Source organism: Zootoca vivipara, chromosome 4 (genome assembly GCF_965207765.1).
Source record: "Zootoca vivipara chromosome 4, rZooViv2.hap1.1, whole genome shotgun sequence".
Classification (NCBI taxonomy): Eukaryota; Metazoa; Chordata; class Lepidosauria; order Squamata; family Lacertidae; genus Zootoca; species Zootoca vivipara.
This window is the reverse complement of record NC_142587.1, coordinates 99,446,289-99,470,804: the sequence shown is the minus strand read 5'-3', so window position 1 is coordinate 99,470,804 and position 24,516 is coordinate 99,446,289. Positions and strand designations below refer to the sequence as shown.

Genomic DNA, 24,516 nt, shown 5'->3' with positions numbered 1-24,516 from the left:
CCAAATGGGCGGGGTATAAGTAATACATTATTCTTATTCTTCTTCCTCTTCAATCAGGCCTTTGGCTGCTAGCGATCTATGACCTTTTAAAGCAGCAGGGTAGGCTTTTAATTTATTGATTTTTCTCTTGGCTTTAATGCATGCACGGGTTGGTTGGTTTGCTTCTTTTTTTGTTTCGCAAAGTTGCTGTGAGTTGCCTGCTGCAAGGAAAAGCAACTAATGCATTTTAATAGTGGAGGCTGCATCTCTCCAGGAGGGCCATTTCACGCCATGCAGCTGCAGGCATGCGCTCCTGCCTGCACATGAGCGGCACGCTGATGGCTCCAGGTTCAACTCCTGGGAAAGGCATTCTGCATGAAACCCTGGAGAGTTCCCTGACTGCCTCTGGGTCTGGTAGTCAGTACTGAGCAAGATCAGCGGCTCCCCCCAAGTGGGTGGGCAACGGGGTTACCTGGGGGGAGGATGCCGGGGGGGGGGCAAGGGAGCAGCAGGTGCAAATGGCTATCAGACTTTGAAAAACTAGCGCCACTGGGTCAAGTTCGCTGAATCCATTAAACTGAATAGTTTCAACTGAATATGGAATAAATGTGCAACCAAAACAGAGGACAGCTCAGCTGACAGAGCATGAGACTCTTAAATCTCAGGGCCATGGGTTCGAGCCCCACGTTGGGCAAAGGATTCCTGTACAGTGGAACCTTGGTTTATGAACACCTCGGTTTACGAATTTTCGGTTTACGAACGCCGCGGACCCATCTGGAACGGATGAATTCACTTTCCATTACTTTCAATGGGAAAGTTCGCTTCAGTTTATGAACGCTTCAGTTTATGAACAGACTTCCGGAACCAATTGTGTTCATAAACCGAGGTACCACTGTACTGTGAGCCACAACTCCACAATTCTATGATTGCTACTACTTTGAATTTTATTGCCTTGCTATCTTGGGAGAAAAGCAATGACAAACCTAGGCAGCATCTTAAAAAGCAGAGACATCACCTTGCTGACAAAGGTCCGTATAGTTAAAGCTATGGTTTTCCCAGTAGTGATGTATGGAAGTGAGAGCTGGACCATAAAGAAGGCTGATCGCCGAAGAATGGATGCTTTTGAATTATGGTGCTGGAGGAGACTCTTGAGAGTCCCATGGACTGCAAGAAGATCAAACCTCTCCATTCTTAAGGAAATCAGCCCTGAGTGCTCCCTGGAAGGACAGATCCTGAAGCTGAGGCTCCAATACTTTGGCCACCTCATGAGAAGAGAAGACTCCCTGGAAAAGACCTTGATGTTGGGAAAGATGGAGGGCACAAGGAGAAGGGGACGATAGAGGATGAGATGGTTGGACAGTGTTCTTGAAGCTACCAACATGAGTCTGACCAAACTGCAGGAGACAGTGCAAGACAGGAGTGCCTGGCGTGCTCTGGTCCATGGGGTCACGAAGAGTCGGACACGACTAAATGACAACAACTACAGGTATCTTCCTTTAGTGGGCTGCGCCAACTGCTGTTCTGGATAATGCCTTTTGTACGGTAGGGGAGGGGGAGCTGGGGATGAGAATATGGAACCGATGGAGGGGAGTGGGCCTGGAACAGTTTCAGAACCACTGAGAAAGATGGTCCAAGTTTGGGCTGGGAGGAATTTCCTCCAAGCTCACCTGTAGGGAACGAATGCTGTGCAGAGTGGGGAACGAGTGCCCCCCGGTGGCTAAAATAACGCTCTGCAGCACCTAAAGTGAGAGGCTGAGAAAGCACAGCCACTCCTGCTGAAATCCCCCTCCCACCCCCATGGCTGGGACCCCTCCTCTTCTGATATCCCTCCAGGGGTTTTCTCACATTCGATGCCAACTTCAAGCTCGCAGGCCTCATTTCTCTCCGCTCCTGACCAAATGTTACTACCCTTTCTACCAAGGTACTATCTCTGCCCAGAGGAGTGATGCCTTTAAGCCCTTAGTCCAATCCTACAGTCCGTTCCCAAGGCCCGATCCACCCTCAAAGGCTTGCCCAGGCCCTCGGCTCAGACTATAACCACGATGCTGAGTGACCACATGCCTCAATATTTGTGTAAGGAATAAAATCATGCTGCTTGGCAAAAAAAAAAAAACGGTCATTCAAGCTCTGCCATTTGGATACTAATAATAACAATCAATCAATTTTTGCATCCTGCCCGTCTGACTGGGTTGTCCCAGTCACTCTGGGCAGCTTCCAACAGGGTATACACATGAAAAGCTTCCCGATAACGGGGCTGCCATGAGATGTCTTCTAAAAGTCAGGTAGTTATCTATCTCCTTGTCATCTGATGGGAGGGCGTTCCACAGGGTGGGTGCCACTACCGGGAAGGCCCTGTATCCTCACTTCTCGCAGGGAGGGAACTGCCAGAAGGCCCTCGGAACTGGACCTCAGTGTCTGGGCTGGACAATGGGGCTGGAGACACTCCTCGAGGTATACAGGGCCAAGGCCATTTAGGGCTTTCAAGGTCAGCACCAACACTTTGAATTGATACTTCTAGCTGGAGAAATGTAGTTCATGTGAGATCTCTTCAACGAAGGCAGTTTGCCAAACCCTTGAACACAAAAACACAAGACGAGGCTGCTGGATCAGGCCAATGGCTCGAAATTCTTGAGAATGGACACCTTCCAGGATTTAGCAACGGAGTCCTGGGCTGGCTGTAAAGAGGTGAGAGGCATGTCCTTCATCCTTTTGGCTCCCTGGAGGAGACTCACCTGAGGAACTCAAGGTCGTCCCAGCCGTTGTGGATCAAGCCTTCCTCGTATTTCTCCATGCCGATCGCTCTCAGCCACTCGCCCACACTGGACTCGCTCTGCCTGGAGCTGCTGCGGCCGTCCTGGCTAAGGGTCTGAGGGGCGGCAGAGGGGCAGACACATCAGACAAAGGAAATTGACGAGCTGGAAGTTGGGCAGAGGAGGGCGACCTAGAGGATTGAGGGCCTGCAAGCCAAGCCCTGTGAGGAACGGTTGAAGGAGCTGGGTATGTTTAGCTTAGACAAGAGGAGACAGGATAGCCATCTTCAAATTTCTCAAGGGCTGCAGGTGATTGGAGGCTGAGAGGGAGGTCTTGTTGTCTGGGCAGCCCAGCACCTCCAGACCCACTGCCCAGACTTACACCCTGGGGAGGTCACTCCGGTCCTGCTAATGCAGCAAAAACAACACAGGAGGCAGCAGTTATAGGTTTCCGGTCTCTGCGGCCACAGCAGGCGCTGTGATTCTCCAGTGGTTTGAGTTCACCCCCGGAGGCGCACTCCTTTGTCTCTCGAGACAGGCAGGTGCCTACACTTGGTTTCAGGGCGTGTTCTTGTTTTCAAGTTTTAATTACGTTCTTTGGTTTGTTTTTAGACAGCACACCGCCCCTTGGAGATTTCTGATATATTAAGTGGCATCGAAATGCTTTTAAAGAAAAGGGAGGAAAAGAGAAGAGGAAGAAGAGGAGGAGGAGGAGAGATGCGCACGAGGTTTTACGGCATCGCAAGCGCCTTTGTGGAAAGGCAGGGCAGAAATGCAGTGCGGGCAAATACTGATCTTCATGAGATCTTCAAACCCTGTCAACCCTGGAGATTTCCCCACTTTGCTTTGGGTCCAGAGGTGGAGAACATCTGGGGCAATTTGGGCCTTGCTGGCCAGAGAGGCTGACACCCCCACCCCCACCCCCCAGATCTCCCCAGAGTTGCCTCTCCTGACCCATGTCGAACTTCTGCTTGCCCTCCCCTCCCCGTTTCTAAAGAAGAAAGTGGATTCTGCAAGTTGCACCGCTATTTCCCAAGGACTCCACCCCTCTCCCACTCATTTTGATTTTTTGGGGAAGACGGGGGCTGATTCCCCAATGGGCACAGTGCACACACCCCCATTTGGCAGGGGGGCCTCCCTCCTTCTTTCCCTCCTCCCCGCCCCCAGAGCGTACCTCTTCTGCCAGGTCTTCCTCGATGCTCTCGCGAATGGACCGTGGCGGGAAGGCGATGGGGCGGCTGTAGTCGGGGAGCATGCACCGGTGGTGGGGCAGATCCAGCCTCACTTTGGTCAGGGGGTGCGCTGGGGGCCGCCCTGACTGCTCCCTCCCCAGCGCGCCACCGTTGCTGCCACCGGCATAGTCCACCTCGCTGAGGGTCTTGGCCATCTGGAGGACGGAGCAGGAGCGGTCGTCCAGGGGACCCCCCGGCCCCTGGGGGGCATTGGGGGGCTCCACCAGGAACCCTGGCCCCAGGGACGGAGCCGGCCTGGGGTGCACCTTGGGGGGCTTGGCCTCCAGGGGCTCGCTGAAGGCCACGGTCGCTCGGGCCTTGCTTGCCCCATGCTCTTCCACCCGGGTCCCCGCAGGTGTGTAGAAGGGGTCCCCGGAGGCGTCGAACTCCACCAACTTGGGCAAGGGGGGTGGTGGGAAGTCGGGGGGTGGCAGGTTGAGGACCCCTTGCTCCTCCTCCTCTGAGCTCTCTTCCGCCCGGCAGGGGGGTTGCTGCGGCCGCCGGTGCTCAGCCTGGATGGGCAACGTGATCTGGACTTTGTTCCTGGGGGCGGGGGGCTTGGCCGCCGTCACCGGGGGCAGCTCCGAGACCAGCAGCTGGTGCGGGACCCCCTCCAGGACGTAGTAGGCCGGGTTGTTGAAGCTGTTCTTCAAGGGGGGCCCATCGGGGTCCGTGGGGGCATCCGGCCTGGGCCTGGGCAGAAAACAGGAGGGACACTTAGGAACCAGCTTTTTCATCCAATAATTTTGGTTGTATCACATAAAACGTAGAACTGCAGAGTGGGAGGGATCCTACGGTTTGTTTCGTCCAACCCCCTGCAATGCAGGAGTCTCCTTGGACCATAGCAATCACTTTGCACCGTGACAATAAAAGGTAAAAGGTAAAGGACCCCTGGACGGTTAAGTCCAGTCAAAGGCGACTATGGGGTGCGACGTTTGTGGGATATAATCCACTGGAGCAGTCAAGTACAACATTCCCTGTATGCCTAGAGTGGACATGCAGGGGATGTTGGTCCAGCCAGTTTGAACTTCCTGTTACACCTGGCTAGAGCATCCTTCCTTTGCATGTGACCAGTAGGTGGGCGTGACCTTTCTAGACCTGGTAAAAGGCCAAGTCACGTAGCCCCCTCCCTTCTTTTTTGTCCTGCCTGCTTCCTGCTTCACCTGGACTGCACTCTCAGCTAGCAGCCCCTGCGTTATCTCCCATATGGGGTAAACCTGTTTGTACATGTTTGTAACTTTAAGCCTAAAGTCTGCCTTCAGGGATCACACTGTGGCCTGATCATGAGTAAACTTCTTGTTGTTACTTATGAACAAGACTGTTGTGTCTTTATTCTTTTAAGGAGGGAATCAAATGGGTCTGACCAGGAATAATAGAAGTTAACAATAACAATTAATCAATATATCCTCTCCTGTTACCCACAACATTCCCACAGCGTTCATCTCGCTTCAGGGCGAAGCAGCCGGCATTTGTCCACATACAGCTTTCCAGGTCATACGGCCAGCATGACTAAACAGCTTCTGGCGCAACAGAACACAGTGATGGAAACCAGAGCAGCGCACGGAAACGCCGTTTACCTTCCCGCCGCAGCGGTACCTATTTATCTACTTGCACTGGTGTGCTTTCAAACTGCTATGTTGGCAGGAGCTGGGACAGAGCAACGGGAGCTCACTCCGTTGCGGGGATTCAAACCACCGACCTTCTGATCAGCAAGCCCAAGCGGCTCAGAGGTTTAGACCACAGCGCCACTCACGTCCCCAACCGTGATAATAATGGGCAGGTAGCCACATTAGCTGCTGAGGACCAGGTGCGAATTTGGCACACTGCCGGTGACTTAATTCGCTTCCCTTGCCGGGGTGGGTTCACCCCTTTCCTGAAGACCCAACATTTGCTATGATTCTACGTTCCATTTGCTGGTCACTCACCTGCCCTGAGACGCCTCGTCTCTGGAGGTGCCACGATGGGGAGCCGGCGGTCGGCTAGCTGTCTGGGTGCCGGGCTTCTCCAGATCATCTAAGACCTTCCCAACAGAGCAGGCGGCCATCGCCGGGGCATCCCCAGGGGAATGTTTGCGCCCCACAGATCTAGCAGATGGGAAAGTTTTGAGGAGGAGGAGGAGGAGGAGGAGGAGGAGGAGGAGGAGGAGGAGGAGGAGGAGGAGGAGGAGGAGGAGGAGAAGAAGAAGAAGAAGAAGAAGAAGAAGAAGAAGAAGAAGAAGAAGAAGAAGAAGAAGAAGAAGAAGAATTTGGATTTGATATCCCGCTTTATCACTACCCTAAGGAGTCTCAAAGCAGCTAACATTCTCCTTTCCCTTCCTTCCCCCACAACAAACACTCTGTGAGGTGCGTGAGGCTGAGAGACTTCAGAGAAGTGTGACTAGCCCAAAGTCACCCAGCAGCTGCATGTGGAGGAGTGGAGACGCGAACCCGGTTCCCCAGATTACGAGTCCACCGCTCTTAACCACTACACCACACCGGTGCAACAACGAGGCCTTTAGGCCCAGGAGGCTGCAGGAGGCTGCCTGAATCTCTTTCCTTACCACACTCCCGAGGAACGTGAAGAACGTGAGAATTTCTAGCTGCTAGATCAGACTAAAGGGCCACGGGGGCCAAGCAGGGGCCCCCGTGGGAGGCCCACACGCAGGGCCTGAGCGAAACAGCAAAAAGCTGGTCAACACCGGCTTTTATTTTATTTTATTTTGTTCAGCAAGACTGGATACCTATCAGAAAATATCTCCAAGTGGTTTACTTAAAATGGCAATTGCATGCAACGACACCCTTTGAAAGCTGGGCATCCAAGCCTCTTAAAAATGTGGCAGTGTGGCGCAGGGGTTAGAGTGTCGGACTAGGACCTGAGAATCCCGGGTTCAAATCCCCCACCTGGCCATGGAGCTCACTGGGCCAGTTACTGCCTCTCAGCCTAGCCTGCCTCGCAGGATTGTTGTGGGGTTTAGAGAAGGAGGGGGCAGGAAAAGGTGAAATGTAAATGCAATAAACAAATAAATGTGGGTGCAAATCAAGGAAACTAGGAAGAAATGGAGGCAGGCCATCAGGTTTTGCTGTTAGAAAGGAGAGAGGTTTCGCTTTGATCCTGCCTAGTCATTGCCGTTCCTCCAGATTGCTTCAAGGCGGCCCTGCTCCCAGAGTCTTACTTGGTGTAGTCGACGTTGGTCCGTGTTGCTACTGGCTGAAGTTTCCCTTTGGCGGCTCCCGTCTCGTCCTTATCGATGCTGATCCATTCTGTGGAAGGGGAACAGGCTCTGAGTGCGGATCCCACCCTGGGCTGGACCTCCCCGCCTTGCACAAGTAGATCAAGGCCGCTTGCACAAACTACATTGCTCCAAATCGGAATGAAACTGGGATTTGCACAGGGCAGATGAAATTGAAGAACGTTCAAAAGAGCCTGCTGGACCAGGCCAGTGGCCCAGCTCAGTTCAGCATCCTGTTCTCACAGCGGCAAACCAGAGGACGGTTGGAAACCTGCAAGCAGGATTCGAACCCAAGAGCAACTCTCCTCTGCCGAGTTTTCTAGAAACTGCTATTCAAAAGCATCGCTGCAGAGGCATCTTGGCTAATAGCTCTCTCCTTCCTTGAATTTTTCCCATCTTCTTTTAAAGCCCTCTCGTTTCCCGGGGGTGGGGGGCATCCTTGCTAGTGGGGCCAAGATTGGCCTGCCGCTTGGAGATCCCCCCCTCCCCTCTGCTTTAGAGGTTGACCCACCCAGCAGAACAACATTACATTCGTCATCATCTACCGCGTTTCACCCTCATCACCAGTAGTGTTGCGTAGTGGTTAGAGTTCTGGACTGGGACCTGGGAGAGGGCTCAGTGGGTGACCTCGGGCGCCAGTCTCTGCCTCTCAGCCTGGCCTACCCCCCCCCCCGGGTTGTCGCAGGGGATTAAATGAGGAAGGGGGTGAACCCACAGGCACTCCTTAGGGGATACAGAGGCAATAAATAATAATAAATTACTGTTATTATCAGCATCGTCTTCTTATTTTTCTGTATTGGTTAAAAGCTTTATAACAGAAAGGTTCAATGGATGTTGAAAACAAAATAGAAGAACAAAAATAAACAACCATTCTTTCCTTAACTGATACTTGCTTTGTACATCAATTTGTAATTAAATTGAACATGACCTCCAATCTCCCTGTTGTGTTCCCGAATTAAATTCCTTAAATACGCGCTCTTAACTACCTTTTCTCCATGTTATTTAACTTGCTATGAAATTTATTTTATAATATCCTATTTGCACACTGAAGTTCAATCAAAACCTGCCAACAGATTAATATTTTGACAATGTTCTATTATAGACTCTGTATACGTCCCACTCTGATAAATTTTTCATCAGTTAATGTCTCGTAGCCTTGCTGATAGTCTGGCCAGTTCAGCGTACCCTCTTATTTTATTTTGCCAGCCTGATTTAGATGGAATGAATAAGAATAAATTGCTGTTATGATCAGCATCGTCTTCAGCAGAAGGTCCCAAGGTGCTTTGCAGCATAGAAAAACCCAGAAAATAAAAACCCACCTTAGCCGGGCACACTGTGGAGAGCTGACACCCCACCCCCTCCCTCTCCTCCTCCTCCTCACCGTAGAGCCTCTCGCGGGTCCCCATCCGCTCCGCTGGGACCCGCACCTTCATGGAGCCACGGATGTTGCCCGTCTCCTCGCCACGGTGGGACAGGTAGGTGAGGAACTGCTGGGCAGTACTGCCGATCATGGACTTAAGGGCAATGACACACTCGCCTGTGGTGGGGAAGGAGAGTCAGGGTGGGTCAGGGCGAGGGGCGAGAGAAGCCCAGCCCAATTGCCGTGGCGGAAGCAGCATTGCCCCCCCCCCCCACCTGGTGCCCTCCGGCTGCCTCGGACTGCAACGGCCATCCGCCTGGCCTGCCGCTCAGGGTTGTTGTGAAGTTTAAACCAGGCATCCCCAAACTCCAGCTGTTTTGGGACTACAACTCCCATCATCCCTAGCTAACAGGCCCAGTGGTCAGGGATGATGGGAATTGTAGTTCCAAAACAACTGGAGGGCTGAGTTTGGTGCCTGGTTTAAACTCTCGCTTCGGCGCCCTCTGTTGCTAGGGCTGTGTCACTAGGGCTGTCCCCTGATTTAAGGCCTCTTAGTCAATCAGCCCAATGAAGGTTGGGCTTTTGCAGGTGAGCTGAGAATTTGTTCGGATCCTGCGTGAGAATCCCTTTGCGTCGTAAGAAAACCGAACTGACGTTGATTTATATATTATCTTAGCAACTTTGCACGAACGCCACGTTTTTAAATGCAGCTGTGTGTTTGCGTAATGTTTTGCTCGAGTGGTCTGTTGTCGCTTCGGTTTTTGTACACCGCTCAGAGATATTTTAAATACATTCAGTGGTACAGAAATCAATCAATCAATGAGGGTTGTGGGAGTTGGGGATGTATAGCCTGAAGAACAGGAGACTGAGAGGAGATGTGAGAGCCATCTTCAAATATCTCAAGGGCAGAGGGAACAGGCTTAGAATCATAGAATCAGAGTTGGAAGAGACCACAAGGGCCATCCAGTCCAACCCCCTGCCAAGCAGGAAACACCATCAAAGCATTCCTGACAGATGGCTGTCAAGCCTCTGCTTAAAGACCTCCAAAGAAGGAGACTCCACCACACTCCTTGGTAGCAAATTCCACTGCCGAACAGCTCTTACTGTCAGGAAGTTCTTCCTAATGTTTAGGTGGAATCTTCTTTCTTGAAGTTTGAATCCATTGCTCCATGTCCGCTTCTCTGGAGCAGCAGAAAACAACCTTTCTCCCTCCTCTATATGACATCCTTTTGTATATTTGAACATGGCTATCATATCACCCCTTAACCTTCTCTTCTCCAGGCTAAACATACCCAGCTCCCTAAGCCGTTCCTCATAAGGCATCGTTTCCAGGCCTTTGACCATTTTGGTTGCCCTCTTCTGGATACGTTCCAGCTTGTCAGTCTCCTTCTTGAACTGTGGTGCCCAGAACTGGACACGGGACTCCAGGTGAGGTCTGACCAGAGCAGAATACAGAGGTACTATTACTTCCCTAGATCTAGATGCTATACTCCTATTGTTTTCTCCTGCTCTGGAGGGCAGGACTCGAAGACATGGCTTCAAGTTACAGGAAAGGAGATTCCGACTAAAGACCAGGAAAACTCTTTTGACACTAAGAGTTGTTTGACAAGGGAACAGACTCCCTCAGAGTTGGTGGACTCTCCTTCCTTGGACGATTTCAAAGAAGGTCGGATGACCATCTGCTGGGGACTCTTTGGCTGTGATTCTTGCATTGCAGGGGTTTAGAATCATAGGTGAGGAGCTGGAAGGGTCCCCCAAGGGCCATCTAGTCCAACCCCCTGTAATGCAAGAATCCCAGCTAAAACATCCCTGACACTGAAACTCTACTTGACTAGAGGACCCCTTGGGCTCTTTCCAGCTCTGCAATTCCATGAAAGACCTTCATTGGCTCCCAGTAGGTTTCCGAGCACAATTCAAAGTGTTGGTGCTGACCTTGAAAGCCCTAAATGGCCTCAGTCCAGTATACCTGAAGGAGCGTCTCCACCTCCATCGTTCAGCCTGGACACTGAGGTCCAGCTCTGAGGGCCTTCTGGCGGTTCCCTCCCTGCGAGAAGTGAGGTTAGAGGGAACCAGGCAGAGGGCCTTCTCGGTGGTGGTGCCCGCCCTGTGGAACGCCCTCCCATCAGATGTCAAGGAAAGAAACAACTATCTGACTTTTAGAAGACATCTGAAGGCAGCCCTCTTTAGGGAAGCTTTTAATGACTGACATTTTATCGCTTGATGATGATGGGAGCCAACCAGAGTGCCTGGGGAAACCCAGCCAGATGGGTGGGGTATAAATAATAAATTAATATTATAAATTATTATGATTATGATTCTATGAGTCTTGAAACCGGAGAAGTGATTCTATCTGCAAGCGGATAGCAAGACAGCGACTGCGGTCCTGCAGAGCTACACTCTGAAGTCCAGCCTTCCTGTCAAGACTGCCATGCACAGAAGAACCTCCGGTTCTAGGTCCAGCGTGCCTGGCTCTGACACGCACCTGGTTCCCCCCACCTCCAGGAACTTCCCAGCTCCTTACCATAGGACTCGTAGCCATCCAGAGATTTGACCGTCAAGAGGATGTGCTGGTCTTGGAGGTATTCAATGTCGGAGAGGATGGGTTTGAGCTGCAGGCGGAAGAACGAAAAGAGATGACTCGAGGCCAACGGGAGCGTCAGCACACCGACTGATAGACAGATAGATAGACAGATAGATAGATAGATAGATTCTTTATTGCGGCTAAAAGCCCACACAAGCGAAATACATCAAACACAAAAGACAAAAACTGCATTTCAAAAACACAAACACGATATCTCTATACAAATTACACCCCAAACATTTAGGGTGAGCGCAGGCGAATGCATATACCGTGTTTCTACGAAAATAAGCCATACCCCAAAAATATGCCATACTCCGAAAATAAGCCATACCCTGAAAATAAGCCACCCTGTGTTTTTTTTGAGGAAAAATAAATATAAGATGGTGTCTTATTTTTGATACATGTATAAAAATTACCGAGAAATAATAGGATAAAATAATATATTAAAAGGTTTCAATAGTCATGCAGCATTCCGGTTCGTCTCTTGTAGGAGAGAACTGAGGTTAGGAACCTTGCCACCTGCAGAGTTCTGTTTGAGTCATTATCTTGCAAAACGAGTGCAAGGTGAGACTCTATTGGTTTATCAGCAATTTCCTGAATTATTGAGTTCAGTATATCTGCCCGGGCCACACTGTACAAGGGGCAGTTGAACATTATATGTTGGAGAGATTCTCTCGATCTGTTGTCGCAACCACAAAAAGCAGAGACATGGCCTTTGGAAAATCTGTGACTCAAAACATTTGAGGGGGAAACATTAAACCTCGCTTTGATGAACGCAAACCTATGCGATGCAACAGAGAGAGAGAGGAAAGATATGCTGGAACAGCACACCGACTGTTTGGAGCAAGTTTACTTTGTGTGCCCCTTTGAATCTTGGGGAGACACTCATAGTGGCTCCGTTCGCTCCACAGGGGTGTCTTAACTCCACTAACAGCAGGGCCTTTAGCGTGGTGGCACCTGCCCCTTGGAATGCGCCTCCAACGAACTTCAGGTAGGCGCCCGCAGTACTGGCACAATACCGGTGACCAGATGGAGCGCACCTCTCAGGAGAGGCTCCTCTCTTCCCCCCCCCCCGCCCACCGTTCCAATAGGTCCCTGGGGCCCCTCTCTGCCTCTTGCAGCTCAGGGACCTTCTGCACCCTCAAACTGTCAGACGCCGGCAGGAGGGCATGGGGGAAAGAGGAGGAAGAACAGCCTCACCGTCGGCAACTGCCGGGACGACCACTGCACTTTCAAGAAGTTGATGTTGTCGCTGCTCTGCGAATCGTTCTCAAAGCTCTTCTTGAATTCTGGGGGAGGGGGGGGTGGAAGTTCATAGAATCGTAGAGTTGGAAGAGACCACAAGGGCCATCCAGTCCAACCCCCTGCCAAGCAGGAAACGCCATCAAGGCATTCCTGACATATGCCTGTCAAGCCTCCGCTTAAAGACCTCCAAAGAAGGAGACTCCACCACACTCCTTGGCAGCAAATTCCACTGCCGAACAGCTCTTACTGTCAGGAAGTTCTTCCTAATGTTTAGGTGGAATCTTCTTTCTTGAAGTTTGAATCCATTGCTCTGTGTCCGCTTCTCTGGAGCAGCAGAAAAGAATATTTCTCCCTCCTCCATATGACATCCTTTAATATATTTGAACATGGCTATCATATCACCCCTTAACCTTCTCTTCTCCAGGCTAAACATACCCAGCTCCCTAAGCTGTTCCTCATAAGGCATTGTTTCCAGGCCTTTGACCATTTTGGTTGCCCTCCTCTGGACACGTTCTAGCTTGTCTGTATCCTTCCTGAACTGTGGTGCCCAGAACTGGACACAGTACTCCAGGTGAGGTCTGACTAGAGCAGAATACAGTGTGGTACTATTACTTAAGGGTCAGCCCCAGCTAGAACTGGACACAGTACTCCAGGTGAGGTCTGACCAGAGCAGAATACAGTGGTACTATTAGTTAAGGGTCAGCCCCAGCCAGGGTGGCTATTTCCACAAACACACCCCAAACACACCCACCCACCTGCCCACACAGACCTTCTAGGCAGGCAGAGTAGAACTCTATGAAGAATTTGGTCCTGCTGGCCGTCTTCACAATCGCCTCGACGCTCTCGAACTCAATGTAGGCCTGGTCTGAAGATTTAGAGAGACCTGGAGGGTGGGGGGAGAGGGGGAGGGTGGGATGCATATGAGGGGGAGACCCTGGACAGGTCCCCTTCCTCGGGAGGCCAAACCACCAAGGACCAGTGGGAAATGGGGACTTGATACAAGAGGTCCGAGGGCCACCTGCCTGGGACCTCTTCAGTATACCTCAAGGAGCATCTCCACCCCCATCCTTCAGCCCGGATACGGAGGTCCAGCTCCGAGGGCCTTCTGGCAGTTCCCTCCCTGCGAGAAGTGAGGTTACAGGGAACCAGGCAGAGGGCCTTCTTGGTGGTGGCGCCCTCCCATGAGATGTCAAGGAGATAAACAACTATCTGACTTTTAGAAGACATCTGAAGGCAGCCCTGTTTAGGGAAGATTTTAATGTTTGATGTGGTCGCTTTTTTATTTTTGTTATTGGTGTTCTGTTGGGAGCCGCCAAGAGTGGTTGGGAAAACTAGCAGACCCTTGGTGGTTTCTTCCAACTCTGCAATTCTACAGCTCTATACCTGTGCCGTCTCAACCCCTCTCCGTTCAAGCGCACGCACTCGCCATTCCCCAGTACCTTTCTTGGAAACAAACTGGGACGTGACCCCAACTTCAAACGCCGCAAAGACAGGGGAATGGTCGCTGCTCACAATGTCGTCCGTGCATCCTGACAAAGAAGGATAAGAGCTTCAGGAGAACTCTGCCAGATCAGGCCAATGGCCCATCTTGTCCAGCGTCCTGTTCTCACAGGGGCCGACCAGATGCCCCCAATGGGGAACCAGGATCCGAGCCCCGGAGCATCTCTCCCCTCCTGTGGTTTCCAGCAGTTGGTTTTCAGAAGCATGGCAGCCTCCGACTGCCCAGAACTCACCATAAGAGTTGCTGTTGATGTGGGTTTCTGGATAGGACTTCCAGAGGATGCGGTCGCACCAGGAGGGAACGTTTGTCCGCACCTGGGAACAAGGATTGGGGTTGTTGTTTTTTTAAGGAAAATCTCAAACGCAGAAAGCCCCACCATCCGTTCTTTGCTTTCGGCGCTTCTCTGACTAAACAATCTGCACTTAAGCAGAACATCCCGGGGTTCATTCCCAGAGTAGGGCTGGGAGAGATACCAGAGGAAAAACCCCAGAGAGCCGCTGCTGCCAGTCAGTGCTGGCAATATGGAGCTGGGTGGGCCAAGGGTCTGGCTCAGTATGAGGCAGCTTCCTAGGTTCCCAGGGACAGGCTGCAAGCTGAACTCTGCCTCCCCCCAACACAGTAACCGAGCATTTCTGCCCACCCCCCCTTTCCCATTTGCGACCAACCCCAACTTTGCCCTTCCACTCTCGGGCCGGCAGCACCTACCCCAGTGGGCTTCTGTTTATGCCAGACGTAGGTGTCCCGGGAGCCCCTCTCGTAGCGGTACGTGGGGGGGAAGGTGATCTCCTCCTCGCCTGGGGAAAGCGGGAGACAAACCAGAGACCGGCTGTTGCAGAAGCCCAGCAAACCGTGGCTAGCCTCAACCACGACAAACCGGCTCCATACCGTGGTTTGTGAAGCTGGCTTGCTTCAACAAACCAAGGCTGGCATTCACCACATCGTGTTCAGACATGATACTAAGCTACGTTTATTAGAAAGCAAAACCTTCCATTCTCCTTGATGCCAAAGCAGAAGAGGAGAAAGCGAAAGGCCAGTTTTTTTTCAAGTCACAATTGTCCATAGTTTATTGTGACATATGAATGCAGAGATTCTGCTGCTGCTGTTTTCTGTTGCATTTATTTTCCTGTGAGTGACTACATTGCATTATGGTTGTTACATGATTCTAAACTTCCACCCGACGCTGCAATTAGAATTTTCTAAATTAGTAATGGCGAGGCATGAAGTTGCAGGTTCAAAGCTCAGCTCAAGCCTGAACCTCCTCGCCCTTCACTTCCGCTGGCAGGAGGAGAATGTGGCCGGCTTACTTGGCAGGGCAGCTGCAAAAGTTACTGAGATAATGTATATCGAAAATGTTAGAAAAGCTATTTAGATAATGAGTGTTATTCACTGTTAATAACATAGCCCTTTTATCTCAAGAGGTGACACCATGCTTCGGCTCCCTCTCCACCCACCCTGTGGCAAGGAGTTCCACAGGCTGTGCCTTCTACTATTACGGATGCTAGCCAGCAAGTGAGCCACCCAACCTTCCTTTAAAGGGGGGTTATTTCAAACAATCTGGGACCCTTAGCTCATCACCCAAAGCTGAGTTGGAGAACAGCGGCTGCAACACACAGCTTCTATAGTTGGAGAAAGAGAGGAGAGGGTGCGCAGGACGGGGGCTGAGGGGAGAGAGATCAGTTGCTCACTAAATCGCAGGAAGATCTTGTGCTTCTCCTTCTCCAGGTTGAGCTGGTCCACCCTGAGGAGCGGCTCAAACTCCTTGCGATTGATGTAGCTGAGGATCTCCTGAGGGAGGGGGGGGAAAAGATGCCACAGATCAGTGTGTGGAACCTCGCAGAATCGTAGAACTGTAGCATTGGGAGGGACCCCCAAAGGTCCTCTAGTCCAACCCCGTGCAATGCAGGAACCACGGCTAAACAACAGCTGGGAAGCCAAACTCCCCCCCCCCAACATCCCAGCATCTTGTCCTTTCGGTGGCTAGCCAGACGCCCATTATGGGAAACCGGGAAACGAGACCTGAGACTGTCTCCTTATTTGAAATCCCTAGCCACTGGCATTCAGAAGCCTTTACTGCCTCTGGCAGCGGAGGCAGGCAGAAGATTCCCCGCCCCCCCGGGCCTAGGCCAACCTAGACCCAGGCCACCCCTCAAAAGCATCTCATTTGGGCTTCAGAGGAGCAGAGCCTAGTGGTGCCTGTGGAAATGCCCTCTGGCATGTCCAAGCGCACTGCCGTCTTTCTCTGTTCCTCTACAAGTCCCAGGGATTAGTCCTGCTCCCTCCAAGAAGTTCAGGGCAGATTTTAATATATACATACTTCTTAATGCAGCACATAGTTAAAACTACTGAAAAACCTTCCAACAAGAGGAAGTGATGGCTCTGCCTTGGCAGCTGGAGGCAGCCGTGCTTCTATTATTATTATTATTATTATTATTATTATTATTATTAGCAAAGTAATAATCAGAAATAAATAAGAATAAAAATATGCACCCCACCCCTGAGACCATTCCATTGTAACTATCCAACCTCCCTAAATGTTAACACCTCTTGCAATGGTTTGATCCCTTTCCATTTTAACAGTACAGATTCTACAAACACCTTCCATATCTCCTCAAAATCATTTCTCCTGCATATTCCCCATCTTACTTTAATGGCACATGTTAATATATCATTAATATTTATATCCCACACCTCTCTATACCATTCTTCCATTTTATAGTCACCTTGCCCCTTCCACTTCCTAGCTATAATAACTCGGGCAGCTGTCAATAAATTTGTGAGCGAGTCCTTCGTAGCCTGCGAAACCTTCCACCCCATTGTAAATAGATAATAATGCTACTTCTGGACTTTGGTCAGCTTTAACCCAGAGATTTCTGCTATCTCCTTAAACACCCTTTGCCAGAAAAATTGTACATATTTACACATGTGAACATAATTCCCTGTTTCCTAGCATCCCCTCCAACATAATACCATATATATATATATATATATATATATATATATATATATATATACACACACACACACACACACACACACACACACACACACAAACACACGTGTAATTCAGCCCGTTGAATAAACGGGCACTAGAACATCCCGGGGTTTGGAGAAGTGCTTGCGCAGCACTTCTCCAAACCCCAGGACCTGTCCTTGTTGTCGGCGGCAGGGGGACAGGAACGAAGGAGGAGAAAGCAGCCCTTTCTCCTCCTTCCTTCCTCTCCCCCAGCCGCCAATAGGAAGGAGACATCCCGGAGTTCGGAGAAGCGCTTGCGCAGCGCTTCTCCGAACCCCAGGACCTGTCCTTGCTGGACGCACACACACGCGCTCCCCCACCGCCGCCAACGCTCAGTTCGGCTGGGAGCAGCGGTTGGCGGCCACAGGGAAACGGTAGGTGGGGAGAGCGTGTGCGTGCGTGCGTGCAGTCTCTGCATCCAATCCCTGTGTCCGTGGGGCACATGCGCAGTAGCGCAGACACAGGGACACAGGGAATCTGGACGCAGAGACACCTGCACTTTATTATATAGGATAATATTTTAGGGTTAAACCACAGAGTCTAGGGCTTGCTGATCAGAAGGTCGGCGGTTCGAATCCCCGCCATGGGGTTAGCTCCCGTTGCTCGGTCCCAGCTCCTGCCCACCTAGCAGTTCGAAAGCACATCAAAGTGCAAGTAGATAAATAGGGACCGCTCTGGCGGGAAGGTAAACAGCGTTTCCGTGTGCTGCTCTGGTTCGCCAGAAGCAGCTTTGTCATGCTGGCCACATGACCCGGAAGCTGTCTGCGGATAAACACAGGCTCCCTTGGCCTATAGAGCGAGATGAGCGCCGCAACCCCAGAGTCGGACATGACTGGACCTGATGGTCAGGGGCCCCTTTACCTTTACACACACACACACACACACACACACACACACACTGTATATAAAACAACATATATAAGTATAATAATATACAGTGGTACCTTGACTTACGAATTTAATCCGTTCCGAATGGACCTTCGTAAGTCGAAAAATTCGTAAGTCGAAGCCAATGGGGAATTTTTTTAAAAAAAATTCGTAAGTCAAAAAAATCCTATCTAAAAATTCGTAAGTCAAAAAAATCCTATCTAAACCGCATCCAAAATGGCGGACGGAACTCTGTTCGTAACTCGAAACATTCGTAAGTCGAGTCATTTGTAAGTCGAGGTACCACTGCATATAGAATAATAATATAATTATAATAATGTTCTCTTATTCTTATCGATCACATGGTGCTTCTAAATATCAGTTTCTGGAAACAGCAATCAGGAGAGAGATCCTTTTCTGCTCAGATCCTGCTTGCAGGTTTGCCGTGGTGGTTATCTGGCTGGACAGGATCATGGCCCCGCACAAGCCCAACCCCCACTTCCTCACCTGAATGTCCATGTCCAGGCGGTAATTGAGGTCCCCAAACCAGAAGAGGTGAGTGAAGCGGAGGGAGATGTCAAAGGAGCTGAGCTGCTTGTCGCCCAGGGAGAGGAGACGAAGGATGTCCAGGTAATTCTGGTTCCTCCTGGGGGGTGGAGAGGGGAGAAAAAGAGGAACGAGGTGAGTGGGAGCGGGGAAAAAGAAGAAGCCGGTTCTGCGCAGGGTTTCTGAGCGAAGTTTACTTATTCCCTTTCATTTATGAATCACTCCATAGGAAAACATGTCAATAATATTTAGGGAAGCTTTTAATGTTTAATAGATTATTGTATCTTAATGTTTGGTTGGAAGCCGCCCAGAGTGGCTGGGGAAATCCAGCCAGATTGGGGGGGGGGGGTATAAATAATAATAATAATAATAATAATAATAATAATAATAATAATAATTTATTATTTATACCCCGCCCATCTGGCTGGGTTTCCCAGCTACTATGGACGGCTCCCAACAGAATACAGTGGTACCGCAACTTACGAACGACTCGACAACCGAATTTTTCGACTTACAATTGGGGCAAATGGCGCACGCTTACGAATTTCTCGACATCCGAACGGAAACCGCGGCAGTTTTAGATAGGGTTTTTTCGACTTACGAATTTTTAGATGGGGTTGCTTCGACTTACGAATTTTTCCATTTCCAAAGCATTCCTATAGGAAATCGCGTTTCCAATGGCGCAAATTTTTCGACCTACGGAGGTGCCTTCGGAACGGATTAAATTTGTAAGTCGAGGCACCACTGTATTAAAAATTGAATAAAGCATCACATATTAAAAACTTCCTTAAACAGGGCTGCCTTCAGTTGCCTTCCAAAAGTCAGGTAGTTGTTTATTTCCTTGACATCTGGTGGGAGGGCATTCCACAGGGTGGGTGCCACCACCGAGAAGGCCCTCTGCCTGGTTCCCTGTAACCTCACTTCTCGCAGGGAGGGAACCGCCAGAAGGTCCTCGGAGCTGGACCTCAGTTTCCAGGCTGGACGATGGGGGTGGAGATGCTCCTTCAGGTATAGTGGACCGAGGCGCCTCCAGCCCAGCAGTCCCCAACCCCATTCCAAAATGCTCAAGAGCCCTCCAGTCTCCTTGGTGTGGCGAGGAAAGGACTCACCTGGCTGTCTTCTCGTTGCCGGAGGTGAGGTGGCAGTTCACAAACCCAAACGACGTGCCGTTGAACATGAAGGAGACACCGACAGCCCCCTTATTGCCTAGGAAGCAAAATAATTGAGGTAATGTGGGTGGCGGGCATTTAGGCAGGAGAGGGGAATTGCACAAATTCCTCCAGTGCTGCTTCATTGCAACTTTCCCGTTTCCACAAATGCAGGTGACTTTAAAAGACGATTAGACAGATTAATGGAGGATAAAGCTGCCATTGTCTATATTCTGCCTCCACAGTCATACCTGAATACCTGTCAAGGGGAATCCCAGGTGGGGAGAGGGCGGTTCTTGTGCTCAGGTCCTGTTTGTGGGCATCGCTTTAGGGCATCTGCTTGGCAACTGTGAGAACAGGAGGCTGGACTTTGCCCTCATGCAGCAGTCAGGACTCTTCTTGTGTTGACTTTTATAATAATAGTAGTTTTATTATTTGTACCTTGCCCATCTGACCAGCTTGCCCCAGCCACTTTGGGCAGCTTCCAACAGATGTAGATCTTTTTGGACAAGTCTTATATGGTCCTGGTGGCCACTCCCAGTCACCAGTCTGCCTGCCCCATTCTGGATTAGACCTCTGGTGGGAGGGCATTCCACAGGGTGGGTGCCACCACCGAGAAGGCCCTCTGCCTGGTTCCCTGTAACTTGGCTTCTCGTAGCGAGGGAACCGCCAGAAGGCCCTCGGTGCTGGACCTCAGTGTCAAGGCAGAATGATTGGGGTGGAGACGCTCCTTCAGGTATACTGGACCAGGGCCGTTTAGGGCTTTCAAGGTCAGCACCAACACTTTGAATTGTGCTCAGAAACGTACTGGGAGCCAATGTAGGTCTTTCAGGACCGGTGTTACAGTGGTACCTCGGTTTATGAACACAATTGGTTCCGGAAGTCTGTTCATAAACTGAAGCGTTCATAAACTGAAGCGAACTTTCCCCTTGAAAGTAATGGAAAATGAATTGATCCGTTCCAGACGGTCCGCGGAGTAAGCGTTCATAAACTGAAGCAAACTTTCCCATTGAAAGTAATGGAAAGTGGATTAATCCGTTCCAGACGGGTCCGCGGAGTACTTAAACTGAAGCGTTCATAAACTGAAGCATGGGTGTAATTGGTTCCGGAAGTCTGTTCATAAACTGAAGCGTTCATAAACTGAAGCAAACTTTCCCATTGAAAGTAATGGAAAATGAATTAATCTGTTCCAGATGGGTCCGTGGGGTTCATAAACCGAAAATTCATAAACCGAGGTGTTCATAAACCGAGGTTCCACTGTATGTGGTCTCGGCAGCCACTCCCAGTCACCAGTCTAGCTGCCGCATTCTGGGTTAGTTGTAGTTTCTGGGTCACCTTCAAAGGTAGCCCCACGTAGAGCGCATTGCAGTAGTCCAAGCGGGAGATAACCAGAGCATGCACCACTCTGGTGAGACAGTCTGCGGGCAGGGAGGGTAGACAGCTGCCCTAGACTGCAGTTCACATTACAGTGGTACCTTGGTTATTTAATCCGTTTTGGAAGCCCATTCCAAAAGCAAAGCGTTCCAAAACCAGGGCATGCTTTCCCATAGAAAGTAATGCAAAACGGATTAATCTGTTCCAGACTTTTAAGAACCAAACTAAAACAGCAATTTAGCATGAATTTTACTATCTAACGAGACCATTGATCCATAAAAAGAAAGCAATAATCAACGTACTGCAGCCACACAATCCATCAAACAATCAAGCAATCAGTAGCTGAACTGGGTTCCACACAGTCACAGTCACAAAACAAAAAGAGTCACAAAAACGTAAAATAAATAGCAAAAACAGACAGACCTCAGCGTAACACTCAAAACGGAAGTGTGGCACTCAAATTGGAAGCGTAACGCTCAAAACGGAGCACGTTCAGCTTCCGGAAAAAGTCCGCAAACCGGAACACTTACTTCCGGGTTTGCAGTGTTTGGGTTCCAAGTTGTTTTGAGTATCAAGGCATTTGAGAACCAAGGTACTCAGCAATTCACCAGCTTCTGCTCCTCCCACCTGCTCAAATTCCTCTCCAGGCAATAAATCTTCCCAAATGGGTTTGAGCCGCAGCTGTTTGGCAAAGGCTGCCAACATGAGCGCAGAGCTTTGTGGGAATGGGCAAGAGGAGAGAGGCTTCTTTGGTTCGGTGGTAAAAAGCTTCTGCAAGCAGAAGGTCTCCAGTTCAATCGTCATAGCATCCGGGAACAGAAAAGGCTCCCTTGCAGAGATGCCCAAGATCCAATGGCAACCAGGGATAGTGGGCAACTCTGACAGCACATGGGGCAACTTCCTATGTTGCACACTTGCATAACTCTAAAATGGACTCAACACGGAAACCGCTAAAACGACTTGGCTTATTCCTACCCAAGACTCTTGCTGGGGGGATCTGGAGCAGCCGAGCCTGCCTCCGGACAGTTCTCCTCTTACCCAGAGTGTTGGCGATCCCGGTTTTCACGCTGGAGGTGCTGACATGGCTGATCCGGTTCTCATGTTCTGGTTTCACCAGGACGGCTATTTTAATGTTCCACAGGGACTGCATGGCGATCTGGAAAGAGGCAAGCAAGGAGATTATGTTTTTTCATCCGAGGACACTGGAGATTTAAGGGAACCTGAACAGAACATGGATGCGCTTGTCACCTTGAGCTATGGCTCCCCTGCTTTGCTCCTTTCTGCAACACGGCAAAGGCAATATTTTGGTCCTCTCCCCTTCTCTGGGTCAGAGGGTGCAGAATGGTTAGGCATTTCAGGTCAAGATTTGCCGAAAAATAAGAAAAAAACTGTTCATGTATGCTACAACTGCGGCTAGGATATTACTAGCCCAAACATGGAAAAGTACTTTTATATATGTTCAAATATATAAAAGGATGTCATATAGAGGAGGGAGAAAGGTTGTTCTGGAGTATGGTTCTGGTTCTGGAGTATGTCCGAGAGCCAAGCACTCAGATCCCTTCATGCTTCCCCCCCCCTTGTGGGGGAAGGCAAGGACTGGCGGGCAGGGCGAGAATTCCATCTCCCTCTTGGATTCGATCCTGCCACTGGAGGCTCAGGCGGTCTCGGTGGCAAGGAGGGCCTTTTCCCAGATACGGCGCGATCGCCAGCTATGGCTGCTTTTGGACGGAGATTATTTGAACTCCACACTTCAGTAACTTCCAGATTCGATGGCTGCAATGTGCTCTCCGTGGGGCTGCCCTTGAAGACGACTCGAAAACTTCCACTACCTAATGCAGTCCAGTTCTAATGTCCTAATGTGTCCAGTCCTAATGTGTCCAGTTCTGGGCACCACAGTTCAAGAAGGATACTGACAAGCTGGAACGTGTCCAGAAGAGGGCAACCAAAATGGTCAAAGGCCTGGAAACGATGCCTTATGAGGAACGGCTTAGGGAGCTGGGTATGTTTAGCCTGGAGAAGAGAAGGTTAAGGGGTGATATGATAGCCATGTTCAAATATATGAAAGGATGTCATATGGAGGAGGGAGAAAGATTGTTTTCTGCTGCTCCAGAGAAGCGGACACGGAGCAATGGATTCAAACTACAAGAAAGAATATTCCACCTAAACATTAGGAAGAACTTCCTGACAGTAAGAGCTGTTCGGCAGTGGAATTTGCTGCCAAGGAGTGTGGTGGAGTCTCCTTCTTTGGAGGTCTTTAAGCAGAGGCTTGACAGCCATCTGTCAAGAATGTTTTGATGGTGTTTCCTGCTTGGCAGGGGGTTGGACTGGATGGCCCTTGTGGTCTCTTCCAACTCTACGATTCTATGATTCTACTGAAATAACAACAAAAGAAGAGTGGTAAGGAAAGCTGATAGAATACACTGAAATGGCAAAACTAACATAAAGACAACAGAGATTTTAAGAAGGACTGGGAACCACTTACAAAATCAATGTAAAGAAATGGACTCACTTGCAGGGTTTGATTAAACACTTGCAATTAGCAAAACAAATGTAGAAATAGAAACAGGATGTTAAAAGGATAGGAGAAGGACCAGTAAGCAGGGAGAGATAATATGCCCAAAAACCAGAAAAGGAAGTTGAGGGAAGTCACCGGGGATCGGGTGGGCGGTTGAGGGTTTATAATGCATTTAGTTTTTGAAATAAAGACTGTGACGATGACAAAATTGTAAAATTTAATAAAAGATAAAATAAAAGGATCGGGCAAATTCACGGAGGAGGAGAGGGCTCTTGGTGGCTTCTAGCCACAATGGCTCTGCTCTGCCTCCACAATCTGAAGAATCTGAAGAAGTGTGCATGCACACGAAAGCTCATACGAATAACAAACTTAGTTGGTCTCTAAGTTGGGACGTGGGTGGCGCTGTGGGTTAAACCACAGAGCCCAGGGCTTGCCGATCAGAAGGTCAGCGGTTCGAATCCCCACGACGGGGTGAGCTCCTGTTGCTCGGTCCCAGCTCCTGCCAACCTAGCAGTTTGAAAGCACATCAAAGTGCAAGTAGATAAATAGGTACCACTCCGGCGGGAAGGTAAACGGCGCTTCTGTGTGCTGCTCTGGTTCGCCAGAAGCGGCTTTGTCATGCTGGCCACATGACCTGAAAGCTGTACGCTGGCTCCCTCGGCCAGTAAAGCGAGTGCTGCAGCCCCAAAGTCATCAGCGACTGGACCTAATGGTCAGGGGTCCCTTTACCTTTCTTAAGGTGCTACTGGAAGGAATTTTTTATATTTTGTTTCCACAATCACAAGGCAGCAATCGGAAACCACAGGCGGGGAGAGGGCTGCTGCGAGAAGAGGGTGCTAGACTAGCCGGGCCACCGGTCTGATCCTGCAGGCTCACCTTACGTTCTTATGGGAAGACCTGGCTGGGGAGAGAGAAAAACACGCTCCCACCCCCCTCTGCCTCCTCCTGGGCACCCACCGGCCGGTACTCTATTTCCGTGAACTCCTTGAGGACTCCGCGCACAAAGTCCACCCACTCCTTGTCCCCCATGGAGTTCTCCTGGGTGCCGAAGACGTAGATGTCGTGGGGGATGGTGACGGTCATCTCGTCCAGCGTCTTGCCCAGACCCTTCGAGGCAAACCAGGAGGTGATGTTCTTGGGAGGCGGCACGCTGCCTGCAGAGGAGAAGAGGGAGCCAGCCAATCAGAAGCAGGCCTC

General features: G+C 50.3%; 1 protein-coding gene across 3 annotated transcripts in view; it reads right to left on the bottom strand.

The window, feature by feature from the left end:
* INPPL1 (inositol polyphosphate phosphatase like 1) overlaps positions 1 to 24,516 on the bottom strand; it is an 84,287-nt gene that overhangs the window by 4,704 nt on the left and 55,067 nt on the right. For all 3 annotated transcript variants that reach the window (XM_060273963.2, XM_060273962.2, XM_088668484.1), the window contains 16 exons: positions 24,277 to 24,473; positions 21,843 to 21,960; positions 19,392 to 19,488; positions 18,244 to 18,382; positions 15,542 to 15,641; positions 14,562 to 14,650; positions 14,089 to 14,170; positions 13,795 to 13,884; positions 13,125 to 13,238; positions 12,311 to 12,399; positions 11,051 to 11,138; positions 8,551 to 8,706; positions 7,113 to 7,200; positions 5,887 to 6,045; positions 3,904 to 4,654; positions 2,712 to 2,845 (listed from right to left, as the gene is read on the bottom strand). In XM_060273963.2, the coding sequence (XP_060129946.1) occupies positions 2,712 to 2,845; positions 3,904 to 4,654; positions 5,887 to 6,045; positions 7,113 to 7,200; positions 8,551 to 8,706; positions 11,051 to 11,138; positions 12,311 to 12,399; positions 13,125 to 13,238; positions 13,795 to 13,884; positions 14,089 to 14,170; positions 14,562 to 14,650; positions 15,542 to 15,641; positions 18,244 to 18,382; positions 19,392 to 19,488; positions 21,843 to 21,960; positions 24,277 to 24,473 (2,491 nt within the window). The remainder of the gene's footprint in view (positions 1 to 2,711; positions 2,846 to 3,903; positions 4,655 to 5,886; positions 6,046 to 7,112; positions 7,201 to 8,550; positions 8,707 to 11,050; positions 11,139 to 12,310; positions 12,400 to 13,124; positions 13,239 to 13,794; positions 13,885 to 14,088; positions 14,171 to 14,561; positions 14,651 to 15,541; positions 15,642 to 18,243; positions 18,383 to 19,391; positions 19,489 to 21,842; positions 21,961 to 24,276; positions 24,474 to 24,516) is intronic.